This window comes from Melampsora larici-populina, assembly GCF_000204055.1.
Source record: "Melampsora larici-populina 98AG31 unplaced genomic scaffold MELLAscaffold_1, whole genome shotgun sequence".
In the NCBI taxonomy this organism is placed as follows: domain Eukaryota; kingdom Fungi; phylum Basidiomycota; class Pucciniomycetes; order Pucciniales; family Melampsoraceae; genus Melampsora; species Melampsora laricis-populina.
This window is the reverse complement of record NW_006768765.1, coordinates 2,885,740-2,907,554: the sequence shown is the minus strand read 5'-3', so window position 1 is coordinate 2,907,554 and position 21,815 is coordinate 2,885,740. Positions and strand designations below refer to the sequence as shown.

Below are 21,815 nucleotides of genomic sequence, written 5' to 3'. Positions count from 1 at the left end.
TGCTATCAATCCTATGTCATCGATCATCAATCATCATCTCAATCTCAATCCTAATCCAAATCCTAATTCAAACTCAAACAATCATCAAAACAATCATCAAAATAACTTACTTCACCTTAATACTTCAACTTCTCAATCTCAATCTCAATCAAATCAAACGTCATCACCACCACCAGCACCACATGGCTTAATGATTAATAATATCAAATCAACTCAACTTCAATCGGCTAACAGTGGTGCTTCATCTGCTGCTGCTACTACTACTCTCAATTCAGCTCAATCACTCTCTGGAACTTCAAATTCAACGGCTCCTTCTTCTCCTTCTTCTGCTAATCATTTCTCTTCAGTCTTGACATCTCATCCTGAATCTTATTCAACAGCAACAACAACATCAACAACACCTAATCCCATCCCTGTTCCTAATCCTATTCCTATTCCTATTCCTAGGCCAGTCAGAACTCCTTCTAATTCTCGTCGAACAACTCCACTCGCTAGAACCGTCTATCCTGCCATCGGATCTCAATCTCAATCTCAATCTCAATCTCAATCTCAATCTCAATCTCAATCTCAATCTCCAAGTAGGACGGTTAGTGAATCTAGTTCAGCTTCAGAACCTGATCCATTATCCATCGCAATCTTGAGCTGTAGTCCTGCTAAACATTCAGCTCCAAGTCCAACTTCACCATCAGCTCGATCAGGATCTTCTCCTTCTAAGCGGAATGCTTCCAAGGGCATCGGTCCTCGTTCAGCCTATTCAACTCATTCAGAAGGCTCATCAATGACTTCATCAACTACGCCTCCTATCGCTCCCATCGGCACACCTAACCCTTTCTCCCTTCTCGCAAGCTCTTCAGCTATCTCCTCAACTCACACTCTTACCACACCTGACGATAAAACTGGACATACGCATCTTCTCAACCTACCTCAAGCTTACCAGTCTTCTGATCTGATTTCATCTACACCTTTCCAACTCAATCCACCATCTCCGTTCATCCCTTCGCTTCCCTCTAAACTCGTATCACCATCGACCATGTCGGGCATAGCTCTTGCTCAAACAACTTCCTCCATCACACTCTCGAACTTTACACCGCCTGGTTCCGCCAGTAGTACAGGTACAACAGCTCAGAATCGTTATCCTTCTACCATCCCATCTCACTTCAAGTCTATCTCGGCTCCTCAGCTCATTGATTGGCTTAAAAACACCCCGGATGATCTACTTGTCCTGGACGTTCGAAACGTTAGCGCCTATTCTCGATCTAAAATCAAAGACAGTGTAGGGTTCAATTTACCTACTACACTTCTCAAACGTCCCATGTATGGTGTTGATCGGTCAGTTTAAAAGCTTTGTTCATTGAGTTTTCTCTGGTTCATAAGTGGCTTGATATCATTGGTTCTTTGCTCTATCACTGACGTATATTATTCCTCATCTGTTTACATTCCCTTTCCATTCTCTGGACATATAATACCTTTCTTCAAAATTACCTCCTTGATGTTGTTTTCCACGTTGATCTATCAGGATTGAAGCCACTCTCGATTCTCCATCCGACAAGGCGCGCTTCTCTCGATTTCGTACCGCTGTTGCTCTTCCTCAAAGCTCGCAACCTCTACCACGACCACAAGATTCTTCTCCTCAACGTCTCAAACGGATTGTTATTTTGGATGCCGAGTCTTCGGTCTCGACGCTTCCTTCACAACATCCACTTGCTTTGATACTTAAAAAATTCGAGGCCGCTGGTTTTAATGGCGAATTGAATTGGCTCTCGGGTGGCTTTAATGGATTTACTCGATCTTCAGATGCTATTGAATTGATCGAGAATGTTGTATCGGATCGTGAAACTGATGCTTCGGTTGCCTCCTCCGGCACTGCTGGAGATTCTGCAAATATCTCATTATCTTCTCAAAATAACTTACGGATGTCACTCTCTTTGCCACCTTCTTTGACTACTTCACCTACCACCTCGACTGCCTCACGTCCTCTTCTCAATGGTACTCGTCCTACCAAACATCGCCCATCTATGACCATCGATATGTTTACGAGAACGCCAGCGGCGTTTGATCAACGACCTAATGAATCTTTTACTTCTTCTGACTCAACACCGAGAGTACCTCAACACCAATCTACCTCTCATTATGCAACCTGTGCTCGACCTGCTCCGCGCGCCAGAGCAGCCGTGAACCCATTCTTTGATAACATTCGTCAACTCAATGAGCATCTCTCACTGGATGTCTCACTGAAAAATCTCACCCCAATCCGCTTACCGAAGCTGAAGTTTCCAGAGCGTGATATGCCACGCTTACCAAGATTTTATCAACGACTCTTACAAGAGGATGAAGAAGCTCGGGCTCGAAGATTGGCTCATGAGTTTCATGATATTGAGATGGCAGAGCAACGTCGATTACAAGATGTGATGAGATGGCATAGTAGTCAGAGAGCGGAGATCAGGAGTTCGGGTGGTGATGCTTGTTTGGTGCCTGTTGCCGGACCTTGTGAAGGTGGCGTATTAGATGGTTCATCTGAACATCCTTTCAGTATTAGTGCTGGTGTTGAACTTGGCTACAAGAATCGGTACGTAACCTGAACAAAACCTTTTTACACATGATCTCCCACTAATGTTCAAAGCTACGTAACCTTTTTCTATCTTCACTCACTTCATGCTCGCAGCTATAAGAACATTTGGCCCTGGGAGCATGCACGAATTCGACTCAACGGACAAGACGGCAGTTGTGCGGGAACAGACTATGTGAATGCTTCCTTGATCAAATTCGAAGTGGGAGATGAGAAACGAGTATCACCAAGGAGTTATATAGCCACCCAGGGACCCTTGGCATCCACCTTTGATGATTTTTGGTCTGTAGTCTGTCAACAAGATGTCGGATTGATTGTGATGTTGACGAAACGACATGAAGCGGGACGAGAGAAATGTGGAGATTATTTACGGAGTGGAAGGTATGGAGAGATTGTGATCAGTATCGAACCAGAAGAAGGGATCCGAAAGAGTGAAGAAGATGAAAAGGATGATTTCTTTGGATTTGCAGCTAGTGTGAATGAAGAAACCTATATGGCTAGAAGAGAAGGAGAAGCTACACCTAATCTACCGATTGGAAGATCAGTAGTGATCACGACGATTCGATTGAGTAGAGTGACCAGACCTGAGTTACCTGCTAGAAGGATTAAACATGTTCAGTATCGAAACTGGCCAGATTTTGATGTTCCACCTGCAGCTGATGAGTTACTTGAATTAGTAGAGAAATGTAAATTGATGGGAAAGGAAGTGATTAAATTAAATGAAGAAATCCAATCAGATTATAGAAACCAATCTGGGGAAGCCCTCAAGTCTGTTGAAAACCTTATGGGAAATGGATCAGGACCGGTGATTGTACATTGTTCAGCTGGAGTAGGTAGAACAGGTAGTTTTATTGCTGTTGATGTGATGACGGAAGTTTTGAAAGCTATGTATATTGAAGAAGATGGAGGGGTTTCGGAAACGTTGGTGGTTAGGAAAGGAAGGAAATGGATGGATATTGAAAGTCCTAAGAGTGAAACCACTACTACTACTGGGATTGGGATGGGTGTTGGAATTCAAACTATGATTGGGATGAGTGAGAATGGGAATAGTGGCAATGGGAATAGTGGGAATGGGGATAATGGGAATGGGAATGGGAATAAAAGGATCGGGTTACCTTCGTTTTTGGAAACTCAGTATTGTGATTGTTTATCTGAGATTCCTTCGGTTTTACAAGAGAATCCGATTTTACCTCTAGTGAATGAAATGAGGTAAGAATTTCTTTTTTTATCTCTTTTTGATGACCATTTTTTTTTTTTGAAGAAAAAGTTTGAATGATGAGTTGATTAATTTGGAAATCCATAATTTTTTTGACCAAAATTGTAGGGAACAAAGGATGTCTATGGTTGCAAATTATCGTCAATATGTGTTTGTTTATGAAGTCTTATTGACTTATTTATTAAAAGTTGAGTTCAAGATTTTTTGTTCAAAACTATATCAAGGAAAGAAACAAATTGGAATTGGAATTGGAATTGGAACTGATTCGAAATGGTTTGGATTTGTAGGAATTAAAAATTGAAGTTGAAGTTTGAAATTGATTTTTTTTAAATTGATGTCTTTTTCTTTTTTGCTTTTCTTTTTTTCTAATTGATTGATTGATTAATTGATTAATTGATTGTTGTTATGATAAATTGTTTGATCATCATCCTGTTTTTTTGTTGTGTCTTTGTCTTTGTTTTTTGATTTTTCTTTTATCATTGTTTTTTTTTGTCAATTCGATTTCATAGATTCTTCTTTTTTCAACCTTTTTTTTTTTGAAGAAGAAATTGTGTTTTTATAGAGCGTTGTTCATTTATATATAATTCTTTTACGTGTATTATTTTATATATATATATATATATGATTTTCTATATATGTGTGTGTGTGTTTGAAGAAGGAAGGAAGGAAACTTTGAGAGTCTTGTGTGGGGAGACTCGAGAGTGTGGTGAGGGTTTGGAGGGGTGATGATTGGTTCTTGGTTTATGATGATGGATTGGATTTCATTGAGCAAAAAGATATGGAGCTCAAGCTTGGTGGGAAATTGAAATTAGAATCTATGTTACAACTTATGAGGCAACCCCTTTGGCTTGGGTTCTGTGATCTGTTAGAATCTGATTACCATGAAGCTTCTCTTGATGGTCATCAAGAAGGTAAAGTAGGGTTAAACTCATTTTAGCTCAATTCATAGTCTTGGGATGATCTGGATGTTTGGATGAAGATTCGATTTAAGATGGCTTATGTGCTATAAGAAAATGGTGACGTTTTATGAATGACGTCATTGGTAATTGCATAAATCGATCAAGCTAGTTGACCAAAAATAGTAAACTCGGTCAACTCATCCTCACTAGACAATCTCACTTCACTTCACTTCAACATAACACAATTCATCAGAGTACATCATGTTAGGAAGTTTAACTCATTTCAATCAAACCGATTCAGCTTCTCATCCTGCTACAGGAGCTAGTAAATCAACAGGCAATACTCAACCTAATCCTTCTCACTTATCTAAAGCGGTTCGAAAGTAAGTCTTTTTGTTTATAATCGGATCTTAGATGTTATGTTGTCTTGATCACCAAATTAACTTTTTCTTTTGTGATTAACTTTTTTTGGCGTCTTTAGAGATCCTGCTGTCTTTCCTTTAGCTTTTATTATTGGTAGTGTGATTTTAGTTGCTGGGTATTTCGTTACACAAAAAGCTCCTAAGGAAGGTGGAGGTGTTGAATCTTATGGTCCTAATAGACCTCCCACTTCTCCGTAAGTGATTTAATCTTCCTTTTTCCTTTGATTTATATATGAAGAAGATAATGATTTTAGGTTTGATGATCTTTCTTTTGTAATGCAGATCAAGACCGGTGAAATCTGCTACTGGGCTTTCTTCTAATGTTCCTTATAACTTTTCAGGATTGTTTAAGATCTCTAATTCTCATGAGATTCAATCTCAACCTTTTTCAAAGTTTTTCCTTAGGAAGAATTAGGTTGATATGAATCATTGATCATCATTTCAAAGTCCTTGTGACATCATTCAATGTTATTATGTGATTAGTATTCTTCATCTTACTCGTACACCACAAATACGATATATGATTGTACGATGATCCTTTTTGAAGGTTTTCAAGTGATTGTCTAACGTCTTTTCAATATACACTTTGTATTCTTTTTCCTAAAGTCAAATATGTCGATGAACAATGTAGTGCGTCTTCTTTGCTGATCAAAATTGTTTAGTTCATTATCTGTTGTCCAATCTTAATTGATCATCAAAATCGTTCAGGCCTCTTTATTCATTACGTCAAAGGGATGTAGTGTTAGGATTAAGTATCGCGTCTAAAATGAGATATCATACTTAGCCTACCAGTGCAATGCGTGGGTGAAAATGTTGGGAATGCAACTTTGAAGTCGGATGGGAATCAGGGAATCAAAGTTACAAAATTGAGCAGGCGTGTTTTAAAGAACGCGCTTGATTTTCATTGTGAAGCTCTAGAAGTGATGATCTTATACCCTTGATCCCTAACAAAATGTTTTCAGCTGAGTATTTTCATTGGAGCTCTCTTGGGGTTCTTCAACACCTGTCAAAAGGAGCCCACTCATGAGATTTTCTAGAATGTAATGTCCTCTTTACAAAAATATATAAAGATATGGTCATCTAGAACATTTCTCAATTCTTAGTCTTAGGTGTAGAACTTTTTTCAGGACTGCTGGCTCATTTTGTGGCTCAATAATCAGTTTTTCAATGTGCTGAATTGTCCTCTGAAATATATGGGTGTATATTGAATTTTCTTATATATGGATATCATGAACAAAATTTGAGTGCACTGAGAAAGTGGACAATGGATTTTATCAAGAAGTATACTTCGTCCTTTTTTATTGAGGCCGTTTTAATGCTATATTGTATCTTCTATCAAGGCTCATTGGGGACATCATGATAATCTGGCAGGCTACAGTTTGTATTCTCGTCACAATTACAACAGTAGTAGAAATCAAGAAGACTGATGTCCATATTTTTCTTTCTAGAAAACATCAAGTGAAGCATTAGAAAACAAAAAGAGAACCATACTGGGGTCTCAGACTCATGATGTTGAATTGTCCTTGTTTGAAAAAAAGCCTTAAAATCGGATCATTTCCCTTGATCATAGTACAGAAACAAAAAAACTAAAGATAGAAAAACTAAAAAGAGATGACTAGAAACCGAAGGTACGAAGGAAAAACTGCCACATAAACCAAGACTTTCACTCAAAACATAAATGATAAAAAAAAGATTCAAGAAAGTCAAGAAAATCCTCCACATCTTATTTGATGAGACTTTTGACTTTCTGACTAGCATATAACTTCGAGTGATGCCATTAAAGTTGTCCACTACCAATCATGATCCGTCGACCTTCGCTGGCAATTCCATCAACGAGTACAAAGATCCAGCCGTATCCTGGTGGGTATACTTCTGCTGTGATTGGCATCTGCACAATCTGCTCATTGGGAGCACTGGCTGGGTAGGACTTGAGCTCGACCGATCGTAAGTTCATGTGGACTCCATGAGTAACTGTACGGTTAGGAAATCAAACTCTCAGCACCTTTTGCATACGACACTGAATCATTTGCGCATCTTTGAAATTTCTGACTTACCAAATCCAAAGTCCATCACGACCACTTTGACATCTTTCTTTACCAAATCAGTTCCGGCAGCCATCTTGATTCGGACAATTTGCGCAAAGTTTGCTATCAAGGGCACAGCATCAATCACTGGTCGGTCTGCACTACCGATATATGGAGGGCTAAGCCATTCAACACGATACTCTGTTGGGTACTTGAATGTACTTCGATCCAGATTAGGGTTACTTCCCGCAATCATGACTTTTCCACTTGATGTAAGTGTCGCCACAGAATGGTAGAGCCTAGGGATAGTTGATGTAGGTAGGCCTTTAGAACTGAAGCGAGAACCAGCCGGTGCTGCAGGGTCATAGATGACTGGTGTATAGGCTGGTTTATCGGCATTGGATGCACCGACGCCACCCCGTAGATTTCCGTAACCGGCAGTTCCCTTACATATCGTGAAGAGGTAAAAATCAATTTTGTGTGAGGTTTGAACAATGCTTCATATGTTGGAGAAGGAGCTTACAGTCATTGCTCCATTGACAATGAGGATCTTACCATCCGGCATGATAACAGCATCGGGCATCACTCTAGGATCAGGCATATGTTCAACTTCCCAACCTTTTGAGATTCCTCGGTCATTAAGTATCATGCGTACACACTGATCTGATGCCGGAGTTGAGACCTTGACTTCTTGATCAGTTGCACTATCAAGCACAGAACTTCCACCACAGATCAAGACTTCGGGTTCGTAATCATTTCGATAGGTGAGTGGGAGGAGGATTCCAGTCCCAGTGAACGGATAGCTGACACGAACCCCATTAGGAAAAGCTGGTAAAGGCGTCTCAACACCAGTACGCCAGTTGTAAAGCATCGCATCATTGTTGGCGGCCATGAAGACCGTATCGACTATTGGAAGGGCGATTACGATAGGGTAAAGGTTTGAGGATAGAGTTCGCACTAAGAAAGGTGAATGGATGGGGACTTGGGGAGACTGAGGAGCGAAGTCGAGCTTCTTAGGCGGGAAGTATTCGATCGTTGGGTTGTTAACTTCAGCCGTGTTCCTGTTTTTGGATCAAATCAGTGTCTTCTTTCACCTACAAGGAAATCACGATAACAAGATCAAAAAGAGGATGTATTCTACTGACTTCCATCCTCCCTTCTTACTACCTCCAACGATCATGACACTACCGTCGGATATCCGAATCACAGTTGGGTACCATCTTGCACTGGTCATGGCGATTGATTCCGGGTATTCCTCAATATCACAGTTTCCACCATCACAAGGAGTGAAGAATCGAATGGATTGGATTCCATTTACATCTCCAAAGTCAGCTGCGCCTGTTATGTCCGTCACCACTGGATTTCCTCCAACACTGATGATAAAAAGGTGAAGACAATCTATCAATTTTGTTTTGCTTAGATCAAACTTGAAGTTTCAATGTGAGACTAACTTGATCATTGTTCCATTTCCTAAAAAGCTCCCGGCGGCGCAGAATGAATTCGATGTTGGGTTCAATGCTCTGACCTCGTTGGTCTCGAGATTGTAAATTGCGGCCCATGCTGGGTGACCATCAGTGATCAATGGGTTGTGTTCGACCTGTGAAGTTGCAAAACAAAGGGCATAAGGCATGAGCTACGACCAGAGGTGTAAAAGAAGTAGTAAGACCTATACCTTATCAATAATGATAGCCTCCGTGTCACTTATGATACTTAATTGCATCGCCGCGACTCCGGTAGTACCCTTTTGGGCCAAAGTCCATTGATCGGATGTAGCTCGTCTGGCTTTCCGTAGCTTGGGCTCGGATAAAAGGTTTGTGAGGTCACCGGAATCCTTGCTCTGGTGTGATGTGGTATCAGTCGTTACAAATGCAAAGACCGAAAGCAATTCTCCCTTTTTACCCTCGTGAACAATCTTCAAAGTGTGTTTAGTTGGCTTCAGGTAAGCCGCTCGAAAGATCAATTGCTCCTGAAAGGTCTTTCCACTTCCGCAGTCCAGAATATGTTTTCTAGGTTGAAGAGTTCCATCAAGGTAAATGTCGATCTTGCTGACTCCCTTGCCTTCTTTTCCAGCCTTGAAGCCAAAGTATTCGATTTCTTCACCTGTCCAACTTATTTCAACTGAATCTCCCGGATGAGTAGTTTCTTGCCCACTACCGTGTTTGGATGATGATTTTTTCCACCCGTGACCATTGAAGTTTAATTTGTTGGAATGCTGATTCGCGTAGACTACCTTCGAGCCGGTTGGAACGTAAAAGGGTAAAAATGGCTTTCCTCCAAAGACGCCGGTTGAAGCCGCATTATGTGGAACGTATCCACCCCATGCTCTTTCTCTCCTTCGTAGGTCGTTTGAGCGCGTTAGGGATTTCGGTAAACCATTCAGAGGAGACCTCACAGCCAAGATTGAAGGACGAACAAAGTTTGACACGGTGAGGATGGAGATCAGAAGACAAACGACGAAGCGAGAAGGTATTGAAGACATTGTGAATATCGAAAAAAAATGATGATGCCAACCAAGCGGAAAAGGTCTCTTCGCTTGTGACTTGTAAGTTCTTCTTAGATTGAATTTGTGAGAAGAGAAGATGATTGTCTGTGTGATATGAATGAATAATCAAGAATAAAATGAGAGTCGCACAAAAAAAGAATAAAGACTTTCGATGAAGCCAATAACGAGAGTGGTTACTGATATGACTAGATATTATAGTAGAGAAAAGATAATGTGTTCCAAGAGCGTTCGAGAAGCTACGTGGCTCGGTTTACGGAGAATCGAGATTGTGAAGGAATAAATGATCAACTTGTGAGAATGCTAAAGAGCTTCAAGAGTGGAAGATAAATCTTTCGATAATCACGATGAATCACCCCTGACCGAAACCTATTGAAAACTGATGAAAACTGGTACTTGGAAACAAGAAGTTAAGAGCTGTAGGAGAAAGAGTGTAGTTGGAAGAAGCGTTGAAACTGAAGCCGAGTGCGGGAGTTTCAAAGAACTAAGAGAATTTATACCACGCTTGAACATGGGGCGTAGGCTCAATCAGGTCATTTGATAGTGTTCTTAAGGATCTATGCCTTAGAATAGGTAGATCCTCTTTGGAACGGGGAAGGCACCAGGTCCCGTCTACCAGGAACTACAGCCGGAGGCGATACGTGCGCACCGAGTTAAAATGAACGGCTTGTGCAATAACACACATCTATCAAGGCCACGATGGAGCTAGGCGTAGAAAATGATATAGGACAACGCCAACCCCAATGCTGTACGAAAGGATTACCTGGTTGAAATCCCAGATGTCCATAGAAGGCTCAGGAGAGATCAGGACGTTACAAATGATGTGATCTCTTACAGTTTATGAGGAAAGTCTTTCGTCTACACAGCACCATTGAAGTGATTGCGACATTTTTACAAACCTTCACACAGAACAATCGTGATTTCTGTGAGGGCTATGGACATGGTGGGTGGAGTCGTGGGCGTATATGAAACGACAGTGTGTACATAGAATTTCGCGGGGAAAGGGATCAGGATGGCATTGGAATTTGGAACCTCCCTTGTTTCGTTGGTAAGGTTTGGGGCGTAATAGGGTTAGTGCTGGTTATTGTCATACTTGAGCAGCTCAGCATGAGGGAGATAGGATCTGATAGGATGCGACCATTCATAAAGAGATGATTGAGCTTGAAGAAGTCCCTCGCGTAGCCCTGTCCGCGCCCCCCAAGAGGAAACCATGCGCTATCACTCCCTCTAAAACCTCCAACTTCACATTTCTTAATCAATCAAGTGGATGATGAGATAACCAGAAAAGGCCTTTGGGGCTCGAAATCCTTGGCCACTCACTGCGAGTTTGTCTAGCCTTGATGTAATATCCATTGTTTATCATCTAGTATTTCCACCATGTAAATATCCTTGTAGCACGTCGACGTGCACACACAAAAGACTTTCCTTAGACCCTGTAACAACCCATCAAAGAGGTGCCACAACAAGCACATCTTCCCCTTATCACCTGGGAGGTTGAAAGTCAGTTGACCCCTGCTGACAACAAAGGATTCTGCAAATCCTTTGAACAAATCACAAAGCACAAAGGGTGCTCAACAACAATCTCAGTCTAAATTCGACCAAAAGACTTGGAGTTTTATTTCAAAACTCTCCGTGTGTGCACGTCAACGTGCCACACGGATATTTACATGGTGTTCATCATTCTCTCCATTCTCTTCATTCAATTTGCCTGCTTTCAAAAACCACTACCATCAACAACCAGTTCATCTATAAAAGCATCCACTGGAAGGTTTTCAGATTTGATTAGTTGTCCAAATGATATGGGTTTTATTTCAGAATATTGTTACAGTTTTCATTCATTAATTCTTTCAGTTGTGAGGTCTTCAATGTTGGTGATTCAAACTTTATTTATGAGTTGTGAGGGGTCTTCAATCTTCTTTACACTTGTTTGAAACCTTCTTAACCCTTCTTTACAGTATTTACACTGAACACTTCTTGTTTTCATTTGTTTTGTTTTTTCAACTTGTGAAAATAAAAAAAAATGTTTTTATTTTGCTTGCAACGCTGTGAAAGACTGTATTGAAAAACTATGTTTACCACTACTAATTCTTGCCAGAGTCACTGCAAAAGCTACCAAGCTGGCTCAATCAATTTTTTTTACAAAATTCAAGCTCAGCAGCACTGTGTGGCGCTGCAAGCCAGACTTGCTAGGCATCATCTTTGAGCGCCTACATCCAATTTTGTGGGAATTTAGGCACTTTTTGGACAGCACCTTCATGGGTATTCTGTGGGCATTAAATAGCACCAGCCTTTTTTTTGTTCTTCTTCACTTAATGATGTGTTGATAACTTCTTTTCTTGACTTCCTACAACTTTTATTTATGCTTTTAATTATTCCCTTTTCTGTTGTTTCTATTCTTTTTGGATTTGATTTCTTCTTGTTTTTGTTCTTCCTTGCACCTCAAGATAGATGTAGCAACATGAGAGGACCCAGATGTGTGATTGGAGAGATGCAAGGTGAACAGTCAGAGGTGGTCTCAGATGTTAGATAGATTATACTAGACTCCTCACAACAAGTATAATAGTGGTGTACACACCTACAACCCAACATGAAAACCCATGAAAAAAACATATGAAAAACCAACTTCTTTATGGGTTTTTTCATGGGTTTTTTCACATCGGTTGAAATTGGGTAGATCTGATCACCCGTTTGTTGAAAAAAATAGTTGAGTTCAATATAGACTCAACCAACCCCTCCCCTTCATTGCCAACACAACACACCCAAATAACCCAAATCCTTCCACAAAACAGAGATATGCTGCTTGTCTACCTGATGTATGCCCATTTCAAAGTTTCTCTCTCTTTGGTTTGTTTTGACCTTGCAATATGAAGAATTCAAAAGCTGTTGTATTATACAAAAAAAGCACAATTGATTATTCTATTTCAAACAAAAACTGATCTCAGTTGCCTTTCAAAACTTTGAGATGACACTTTTGAAACTAAGACATTTGTGGGATACAAGTAGAAACCCAGAATCAAATCGGTTTTTTCCCGGTTTTTTTGGCTGTAGAATCAGTTTTCCCAGTTTTCCCGAAATAATTCTACAGCCAAAAAACTGGGGAAAAAACTGAGAATTCATTCTGGGTTTTTACTTTGTATCCCATACAGCCATCCCGATATTTCTTGTCGCTCACATTTTTGAAAAGAAAAAGTTTATGAGCTCGAAACCTAAGTTTTAACTAGTTGAAACCTGAAAATTGGCTGTATTTCCTTGAATTACAGCCAATTTCCAAGTTTTATCAAGTAAAAACTTAGGTTTCACCAAGTTTCACTTTTTATTTTTCAGAACAGAGCAACAAGAAATATTGGAATGGCTGTAATTGTTTTCAATTAAAAAACGTATTGTTTCATTTCAAAAAGAAGCTGTCTAAGTTGACTTCTAAGACTTTGAGTCGATACTTCTAGATCTAAAATATTGTTTTTAATTCAAAAAAGATTGTTCTATTTCTAAAAAAAAGCCCAAGATATTGTTTTATTTCAAACAAAAAGAGATGAGATGAGACTTTTAAAACTAAAATTATCTTCCAGTTAAGTGTGAGATTCAAATTAAGGATAACCTTTATCAATACAAAAAGCACGGAATAAATGATCACGGTGTGAATTGCCCAAAGACTCAAAATAAGCCAAACTTTGAGCTTGGTCACAATTCTATCTACCGCTTCCATCATCAAACACAAGATTGAATTTGGAAGGAAACTGGGGCTAGTGGATGGAGTCATGGTTGAGGTGGATGCAAAAAGAGAGATGCAAAGTAGAGTTATAGCCACAAGTGATGACTAGAGATGCATGTGGCCTCTGACTCTAAGCATGTTTTAGGTTGTGATGGGAGTTGGGGCGTTCAAACCTTTTCAGGGCAACCCATGAAAAAAAAATGTCAAAAAAGCCATAAAGAAGTTGGGTTTTCATGTTTTTTTTCATGGGTTTTCATGTTGGGTTGTAGGTTTGTACACCACTAATAAGTGAGCTACAGTCTAGGCATATGTATGCAATCCTCATACTAGGTTAGGATAGGTTATTTGTGAATAAATAGCCGGGATCAGTCCGTCAGAATGAATGCACTGCCCATCTTCCATAATCACCTAACAAGAAAAAAACCAATCAAAATCAGTCACTTTTTGATCAAAGAAGAATAGCCAAGAGAAGACATAAATCCTAAGGGGCTCTTTCATTTGGCATCACAGTCTCACCAGAAAACCACAGTTCAAAAGCCTTTTCATTTCCATTTGTACAATTTTTTTTGAAAGGAAATCATATATTATGATAATCTTGGTACTTTTTTTAATTTCAAAGTGCATTAGTCATTTTTTTTGAAAGGAAATCATATATTTTGATAATCATGGTAGTTGTTTTGTTTTTGAAGTGAATTAGTTGAAGATGATGATCATCAGTCTTTCTACGGTTGAGACTTCAAGACAATTCAATTGGATCTGGATCTAATCATGACTCACAGCTGCAATAAGAGAGAAAATGTTAAATTTTGAACAAAAAAGATCAATCACTTGTTTAGCTGATGATCATGAGTTCAATCTCACTCAAAATTGAGTTTGATAACTTTGAACTTACCCTTGACACCAATGGTAATCCATCAGCCTTCTCTCAAATTGATCTAACTACAAATAAGCAAATTCAGATCAGTCACAAAAAAGTGTTCTGATCAAAGATGAAAAACAAAGAGAACAGCTACATCTTGAGGTGTTCTAGTATAGTCTTGCCCAGCTTCCTGATGTCCACTTACACTAAGCTTTTCTGCAAGCACATTTTTAAACTGATAAATTTTTCAATTGTTTGATTTTGAACCAGATTGGTTGAATCTCATCAGGCTAATTCAATTGTACGACAATTTCATGCTTGTCAGTCTTTGTTGGGTTGGGACTTCAATAATTCTTTTCAATTTGATATAAATTTATTTACAACTTACCACTGCAAGACAAGAGAAGACAGTAAATGTTGATCAAAAAATAGCTTGTTGAGTAATTGATCAAGAGTTTAATTTGGCTCAGAACTAAATCAGATTGTCTTGAACTTACCGCTGACATCAATGGTACCATTTTCTCCTTGTGTTTCAACATCAGTCCCTGATCTGTTAGTCCAAAATAAATAAAGACAATCCCAATCTTCCATATGCATCTAGACACAAAAAGTCAAATTCAGAAGAGTCATCAAAGAAGGTAAGTTTTGATCAGAGACAAAAACACAAGCAAAAGACATACCTCTTGAGGTGTTGAATCATCTAGTATTAAAGTCTCGCCCAAAAATTCAAGTCTGAAAATGTTTCTATCTTGACTTACACCCAACTGGTCTGCAATAATATTATTCAATTTGAAAAGCTTTGCAGTTGTTTTCATTCTGAGGTAGATTGGTTCAATCTCATCGGGCTAAGTCATTTGGGACAGAATTTGATAATTGTCAGTCTTGCTAGGCTTGAGACTCGATTTCTGTTTCCATTCGCTATGAATTTGAGTACGGCTTACCACTGAGATAACAGAGCAAATGATAAATTTGAAACAGGTGAAGTTAGTATCACGATTGCGACAAAAATAGCTTCTCTTGTCGATGTTCAAGAGTTCAATTTAGAACAGAGTCAAATCTGATCATCTTGCGCTTACTCTTGACTCTAAGGGTGATACTTTCTGCTTCTGCTCCAACAGCCGTTCCCGGTCTCGTAATCCAAAACAAATACAAACAATCTCCATCTTCCATATTCATCTACCACAGAACAAACTCAGATCAGCCATGTGAAAAAGAAATGTTCAATCAACAAAGAAAGTTGAAGAGAAGACATACATCCTCAGGGGTTGAGTCATCTACTCGTAAAGTTTCACCCAAAAATTCTAGTCTAAAAGCTCCTCCATGTCGACTTACACCATATTTTCTTGCGATGTGATTGTATATTTTGGTAAGTTTTGTAGTTTTTTTGATTTTAAAGTATAAGGGTGGAATCTCATCAGGCTAATCAAAGAATTGTGATCGAATGTGATGTCTGATCAGTCTTTCTTGAGTCAAGGTTTGATTCGAATCATCCTTCAAGTCGACATCAATTCAATGGAGACTTACAACTATGATAAGAGAGAAACAGTCAATTTTGGAACGCTAATTAGCCTCATAATCGAAAACGAACATCAATTTGACTCGAAGGATATTTTTGGCAAGAAACAAAATCGAAGTTTAGGAACTCACATGCGACCTTGATTGAAATATGTTGTGTTTCTGGCACGACATCATGAGAAACAGTAGATATAATCACCATGCTTTGATAAGTTTTTCGATTGGATATTGCAAAATGAAGTTGTGTTTTACAGAAGTTGAGGAAGGAGATGAGGCTGTGACACTGTGCGAGTGGAGAGCGACCCCGCATAGGGGCTTTAAAAGGGACTCGCATTTTTTTGGCGGGAGAGCTCTAGAAATTAAGTCCCTTAAGTACGTTTTTAACTTCTTCGCTTCACCTGATCACCATAGAAAGTCCCAAGTTTTGGGTATGTTGTTCTTCATCTCTTTATACATATTTTGATACGGCATACATTGGATCACGTTGAAGGGAAGGAGGAAGGGTAATGAAAATGTGTTGAAAGTCTTGTAACTTTAACAAAAGTTGCGGTGACCGGGTCTCAAGTTTTGTTTGCAATGCTTTCCTCACATTAGGTTTGCTGAGCACCCTTTTTTGGATTCACTGCTTTATCTTCCCTATCAGGTGGTACTTGAACCACTTTATCCCTCTCTGTCGTGTATGCATGACCCCTTCCCCACTACCTCATCATGAAGGACACCTTTGCAATGTCAAAATGTTTCTCCAAGTCTAAACCAAAAGACTTATGAAATAGCTGAAACAGAATTATGATGTCTATCTTCAAGAAATGTGAAGCAGTTGAGACAATGCAATAATATCAAGGGTTGAATTTAATAATTGGGATATGATAGGAATCAGGAATCTTGACTATGTGTATATGCAAGTCCTTTGAGTTCCTATGGGTGCTACTGTCAAAGGCTTATGAATTTCAGACGGATACTTCAAATCCCCAAATCCAATGTTCTCACTCAAAACTCAGCATTTTGAACATTTGAGAGCAGATTTGAGATCCTCAGTCTTATGTCTGTGCACATGTAGCTTTTCTCAAATATTGACCTGCAGTTGTCCATGGATTGTCCAGGTGTTGTTTTTGAGTGGAAATTTGGATTTGATAATAAAAAAACAAAGGAAAATAAAGAAAGACAAACTTGTAATCAGATCCTCTAGAAATATAGATGGAAAGCAACCAGGTTGAGCATTCTTCAGATGGTCTTAGGAGATTGAAATGTTGACTTTTGAGCAAGAACATCCAATTTGATGGTTGGGGCTGAAATTCATTTCCATTTGTGAGTCGTGAAGAGTGTTGATCAGTCGTGAAGAGTGTTGATCAAATCTAAGGTGAACACATTGTAAACAAGGCTTGTTGTTGAAGGTAGTTGCAAACCCAGTCACCACAACTTTCTTCAATCAAGTTTGGCACCTAGTGTCAAGTCACCTCTGTACACCCGTCTGTCCCATGTATAACAGTTAAGAAAAGGGCGAATACAGCCTTTATTGATGGGAGACGTGTGTCTCCCTTTGTCTCTCCTTGTCTCGGAAGTTTTCCCACCTACTTAAGATACGGGGACTGGGCCAAATATCTTTAAGATTTATGCCCGATGTACTCGGACATCACGTTTGCCAAACGGGTCCAGGGCATAAGCACCCACATGCATTGATTGGGCAAGTCCCACACGATCACATCACCATTTTACTTCACACCGCCACCCACCGCTCTGTTCCCTAAGAAGATAAATCAACAAGAACACCGCTTAAAGACAAGGCACGACAACAAAGGAACCCAACGTACACGTCACCCATGGTATCACAATACAAAGACTGTCGATTGTCTTCGATCCTAATTCCTTCAAACCAACCCTCCCTCTATTCGATCATCCTTTAACCCGATTTTCTTGAGCTCGAACTCTTTGTACTCTATCTCTGATCAACTTATCATTATCAGGACCATTAGTCACTTCAGTTTTTTTTTCGTAATATTTATTTCAATTTATATCAATGCCACGAAAAAATGAATCCCGGATCTATGGCGACGTCAAGCTCTTTCAAAAAAGAAAAAAACGCCAACGCCAGACCGTAGAACTCAACGTCGACACGGACGCTCAAGTCTTTAATGTTGCTCAAACCCTCGGAATGATCCCGCCTGCGTCTGCGCCTCAAGCTGCACCCGAACCTGCACTCAACCCTTCAGATCAGGATGATGATGGTTGGGAAGATATCAACGATATCCCACAGTACTTGCGAGAATTCATTCCAAACTCTCCTCCACACTCACCTGTTGTCGATCCTGACTGTAATAACTTTTATCGGAGGCATAGAGGACTTCTTGCGATTCATCAGCGAAGTAAAGTGTCCGACGCATGGAAAGCTCTTTTACCCCAGCTTACCGTTATCTACCTTGAACGTCAACATCACACCTTGAATTGGTCAACACACACCTCCTATCTAAATGACCATCCAAAGTGTTCATGTACAATCTTTACTACTCGAGAATTTGATTTGATTGGTTCAACAGGTGAGTTCATCTAGTCTTATGACTCCTTTCGTTACTCATACTCACATTCTGCCAATTCTCAGGCCGCATGCGCAAACAAGTTGTACAAGTCTGCTCGTGCAAGCCTCTTCCGATTCAGTTGATGCACTACGGCTACCTTGCAGGATCCCACGACTTCCCCACTGTTGCATTTTCTATACCCCTGGTTCAGCTCTTCCACGAGATCTGGAAGAAGACGACTTTATCTCTTAGTGGATTTTTTGAAGGTTATATGGCGTTTCTTGACTCGCGATCCAATACTTACCTGCATACCCGTAACTCCAATTACATAAATCGAAATCTAAGACGTCAATTTACTCAGGCTGTTGATGTGTACCGAAGTATCCTCAAGCAACAGAAGACGGTTTACCAACATGCGCTTAACTTGTCACCATCACAACTGCTTGCAGATCAATGTCCTAGGTGCTTTGGTTCCGCACGCGGCGAACTAAAGACTTCACCCGATGAACTTGATTTCATATTGGCCATGGATGGTAATTTTCAACATCGTCATCACCTCAAAGCTTCTACCGATCAACCTACAGAAGAAGACTATCCATCTTTATTCATACCTCCTTCGAAAATATCAATTCACGAGCGTAAAGTTGAAGACACAGCTTCTCAAGCTAAAGGTCTCAAGGTGAGCAATTTTTGGGTTTATCTTTATCTTTATTTTATTGTATCTTGAGATTAGCTGACACCATACCTTTTCTCCCAGACGGCGTGCTCTGAATCTCACACCGCGGCAGATGATGTTCGCAACAGCTCATCTTGGGAACAATGTGATGACACAGGTGTTTTTGGGAGTACCTGTCGCCATGATGTTCCTTTACGGCTTGTAAACATCTACAAAAGTGGAGAGAAGTGAGTCAAAAGAGTTCTAAATTGAGAGATAAAATTTACTGACTATTTGATCCAACTTAGGCTACATTATGCGATAACCATTCTTGACAATATACTTGAGGCCTTTCCTGAAGCACGAGTCGGTTGTTTATACGATATTGGATGTCATCTTGATGTTCATATGGAAAAAGTGAGTTTATTTTCTCTTTCTTGATGATTTAAAATCAATTAACTCAATCTAATAAAATTGTTTTTGATTCAGCGAAAACTTCTACCACAATACCGAGAACAACTTGCCTTTGCTACGTCAGTTTTCCATGCGTATGCACATCAGTGGCCATGTCAAATCATGTACCATCCACGTTTCATCAAATACTTTGGATTATCCGACGGAGAGGGACTCGAAAGGTTGTGGTCATTTCTATCCGATTTAGTTTCACTCAATCGGGTCTGCACACGACTTCATCGGCTTCAGTCAATCAATATACGTGCTGAATTGTATGGCGAAGAGCTTACAGTTACATCTGGTACGTGAACAATTTGTAACTCTAGATCTGCAAACCTAACTGATTGACTCAAAATTTCAGCAAAGTGGCTAGTGAAAAAATATCACAATGCCGTGGAAGTCTTTGGCTTGTCCCAGAACGCCTTACTTAATCTCTACAAACTTGAAAACCCAGCCACTGGTCGAAGATATTCGAGTAGATTTTTCCGTGAGCAGTGGGAATCTGAACGTGCAGCACAAGGTAGTAAAAACCATCACCTGGATAAGATGCGCTTGAAATTAGGAAACCTCCTTTGCTTACGAGATAATTTTCAAAAACAGTGGTAAGTTTCCATCAGAATTTCGGTCAGTAGGAGGATTTCTACTGACAAGATGTTGATAATAGGAGGGCTATCAATTTCACTGCTGAACAAGAAGCCACACGTGTACAAACGTTGATTACACTCAATCAGCAAATACAAGAAGCAAGCAATAAAGTAGGCAGTGCAGGTGATACAGTCTTTACTGATAGTACGTGATCTTATCTCATTATTTTCTTATCTTTGTCATGTTAACATTGATTTCGTTCTCAGAAGATCATAAGGAGGTCATGTTAAAGCTGTGGAGTAGTAAGCACGAGTTGCGAATGAAATTCATAAGTGTATGCGAAGAAAAACGCCCCTTACAACTTAGTCGAACTGATGGTAGGTCCTCAAACCTAGGTAAGTTTTTTCCTCTCAAATAGAAGAACTTAATGCTTACTGACTGATATGTATATACAGGTGCCAGTCGAAAATCGATTGTGATCAATGCTGTGAGAAAGCATGCATTGGCGCTCAAAGGAACTCTCGAAACTTACCTAACTCAGCTGGCAAATTATCGCAAGGTCTTTCCAACCGACATAATACCAGACCCGGCCTTGATGGACCACAATCGGTTGCTTGTGCTAGAGCCGGATGCACCGTTTTGGAATGATGGCTTCATCACCCACGCCAACGAGCCTTGGGCCATCGATCCCAACACACAGCACGGTATGAGGCAATTAGCATATTACGAAAGATCAAAAGAAGAGATACGTCGCATTGGATGGGAGATACGGCGTTCAATGCGATGGGCAATTCAACGGCATATATCTTTGATGGACTTATTTCAAGACCTTAGGAAACCCGAACCGACTTCTGATGCTGCTCAAGCATTTTTATCTTCACCGTTCCTCTCTTCACCTGACACAACCAACATATCGGATGCAGCGACTGCGATTGTCTGGAATCGCCTTGTCAATGTCTTACATCTACAAGAGGTGTGGAATTTAGACCTTATGAATATTTTTCTCAAGACCGATCTTCAAGACGGGGATGGACAACTCCTTGAAGAGTGGGAGTCTCAAGTTTCTTTGATCGCCAGACTGCGTGCAAATGGCAGTTTAACTCCAGTCCTCGGCAATTTCTCAACTATCACAGTGGAGTCTTTTGAATCTGACACCGACCCAGATCCCACCGACACCGATAACACAACAGCTGACGAGAAATCTTCAGATGCTGGATCTAGTGACGATGAAGAGATGCGGATTCTGGAGGTGTTGAATGAAGAGGATGCACTCAGTGCTCTATCTAGTGCACTCCATTTGACTGATTTGAACAATCCTGATGCATCAGATGTGCCTCTGCTTTTTGTAAACTGAATATTCCTGGTTATTCTTTTGTTTGACTGGTTATTTTTTTGTTTGACTGGTTATTTTTTTGTTTGACTGGTTATTTTTATGTTTGATTTTGTTTGATCTTTTTCTATCATCTTGTTCTCCAAAACTGTGCGCGGATTACATTTGTTTAAGAGTTGGCAATTATACATGATGATTGATATGATACTGTAAACATTGATACACAATGATAAGCTTCAATTGCTTGATTATTTGGTTTGCCACAAATGGTACCAATATAGTACAACTTGGCCAACATTGATCTGAACAAGTTTTTCTCTGTTTGAAAGATTTTCATAAGAGAATTCTATGTGAAGTTTATTATTGGTGTTTTTACTAACAACAAAACCTTGATATTAATTTTGCACTTCTTCTGACCGTGACCAAATACCAATATTGCATTTCAACCTACAAAAACTACAATTGCTCAGCGGTTGTTGATGTATAATAGTTAAAGATGGTTGATACAATTGAACAAGTATATGGTAAACAGTTTTGAACCATACTCAAGCAATATTCATATGGCTAAAAGA

General features: G+C 39.8%; 5 protein-coding genes across 5 annotated transcripts; 3 read left to right on the top strand and 2 right to left on the bottom strand.

Annotated features, from left to right (window-relative positions):
• Positions 1-2,663: 2,663 nt before the first annotated feature.
• Positions 2,664-3,518, top strand: MELLADRAFT_28422 (uncharacterized protein; the record flags this gene model as incomplete). Its single annotated transcript, XM_007403883.1, has 3 exons — positions 2,664-2,997; positions 3,112-3,252; positions 3,328-3,518. Coding segments are annotated over 3 exons (666 nt in total), but the record flags the coding sequence as incomplete, so codon positions are not given.
• Positions 3,519-4,942: 1,424 nt separating this feature from the next.
• MELLADRAFT_58677 (uncharacterized protein) lies at positions 4,943-5,518 on the top strand (the record flags this gene model as incomplete). Its single annotated transcript, XM_007403884.1, has 3 exons — positions 4,943-5,064; positions 5,163-5,297; positions 5,386-5,518. The coding sequence occupies 3 exons, from the start codon at positions 4,943-4,945 to the stop codon at positions 5,516-5,518; spliced, it is 390 nt and encodes a 129-aa protein (XP_007403946.1).
• A 1,368-nt stretch (positions 5,519-6,886) lies between these two features.
• MELLADRAFT_23250 (uncharacterized protein) lies at positions 6,887-9,390 on the bottom strand (the record flags this gene model as incomplete). Its single annotated transcript, XM_007403679.1, has 6 exons — positions 6,887-7,074; positions 7,158-7,572; positions 7,651-8,188; positions 8,273-8,500; positions 8,579-8,724; positions 8,800-9,390. Coding segments are annotated over 6 exons (2,106 nt in total), but the record flags the coding sequence as incomplete, so codon positions are not given.
• A 4,319-nt stretch (positions 9,391-13,709) lies between these two features.
• On the bottom strand, positions 13,710-15,912 carry MELLADRAFT_101343 (uncharacterized protein; the record flags this gene model as incomplete). Its single annotated transcript, XM_007403678.1, has 12 exons — positions 13,710-13,744; positions 14,114-14,115; positions 14,229-14,275; positions 14,401-14,430; positions 14,584-14,585; positions 14,693-14,792; positions 14,876-15,040; positions 15,137-15,138; positions 15,272-15,371; positions 15,450-15,614; positions 15,720-15,721; positions 15,843-15,912. The coding sequence occupies 12 exons, from the start codon at positions 15,910-15,912 to the stop codon at positions 13,710-13,712; spliced, it is 720 nt and encodes a 239-aa protein (XP_007403740.1).
• A 1,812-nt stretch (positions 15,913-17,724) lies between these two features.
• Positions 17,725-21,267, top strand: MELLADRAFT_87078 (uncharacterized protein; the record flags this gene model as incomplete). The annotated part of the gene is made up of 9 exons (XM_007403885.1): positions 17,725-18,241; positions 18,304-18,899; positions 18,978-19,123; positions 19,184-19,292; positions 19,365-19,629; positions 19,690-19,930; positions 19,996-20,117; positions 20,180-20,308; positions 20,369-21,267. 9 exons carry the CDS (start codon positions 17,725-17,727, stop codon positions 21,265-21,267), a joined length of 3,024 nt encoding a protein of 1,007 aa, XP_007403947.1.
• Positions 21,268-21,815: the final 548 nt, after the last annotated feature.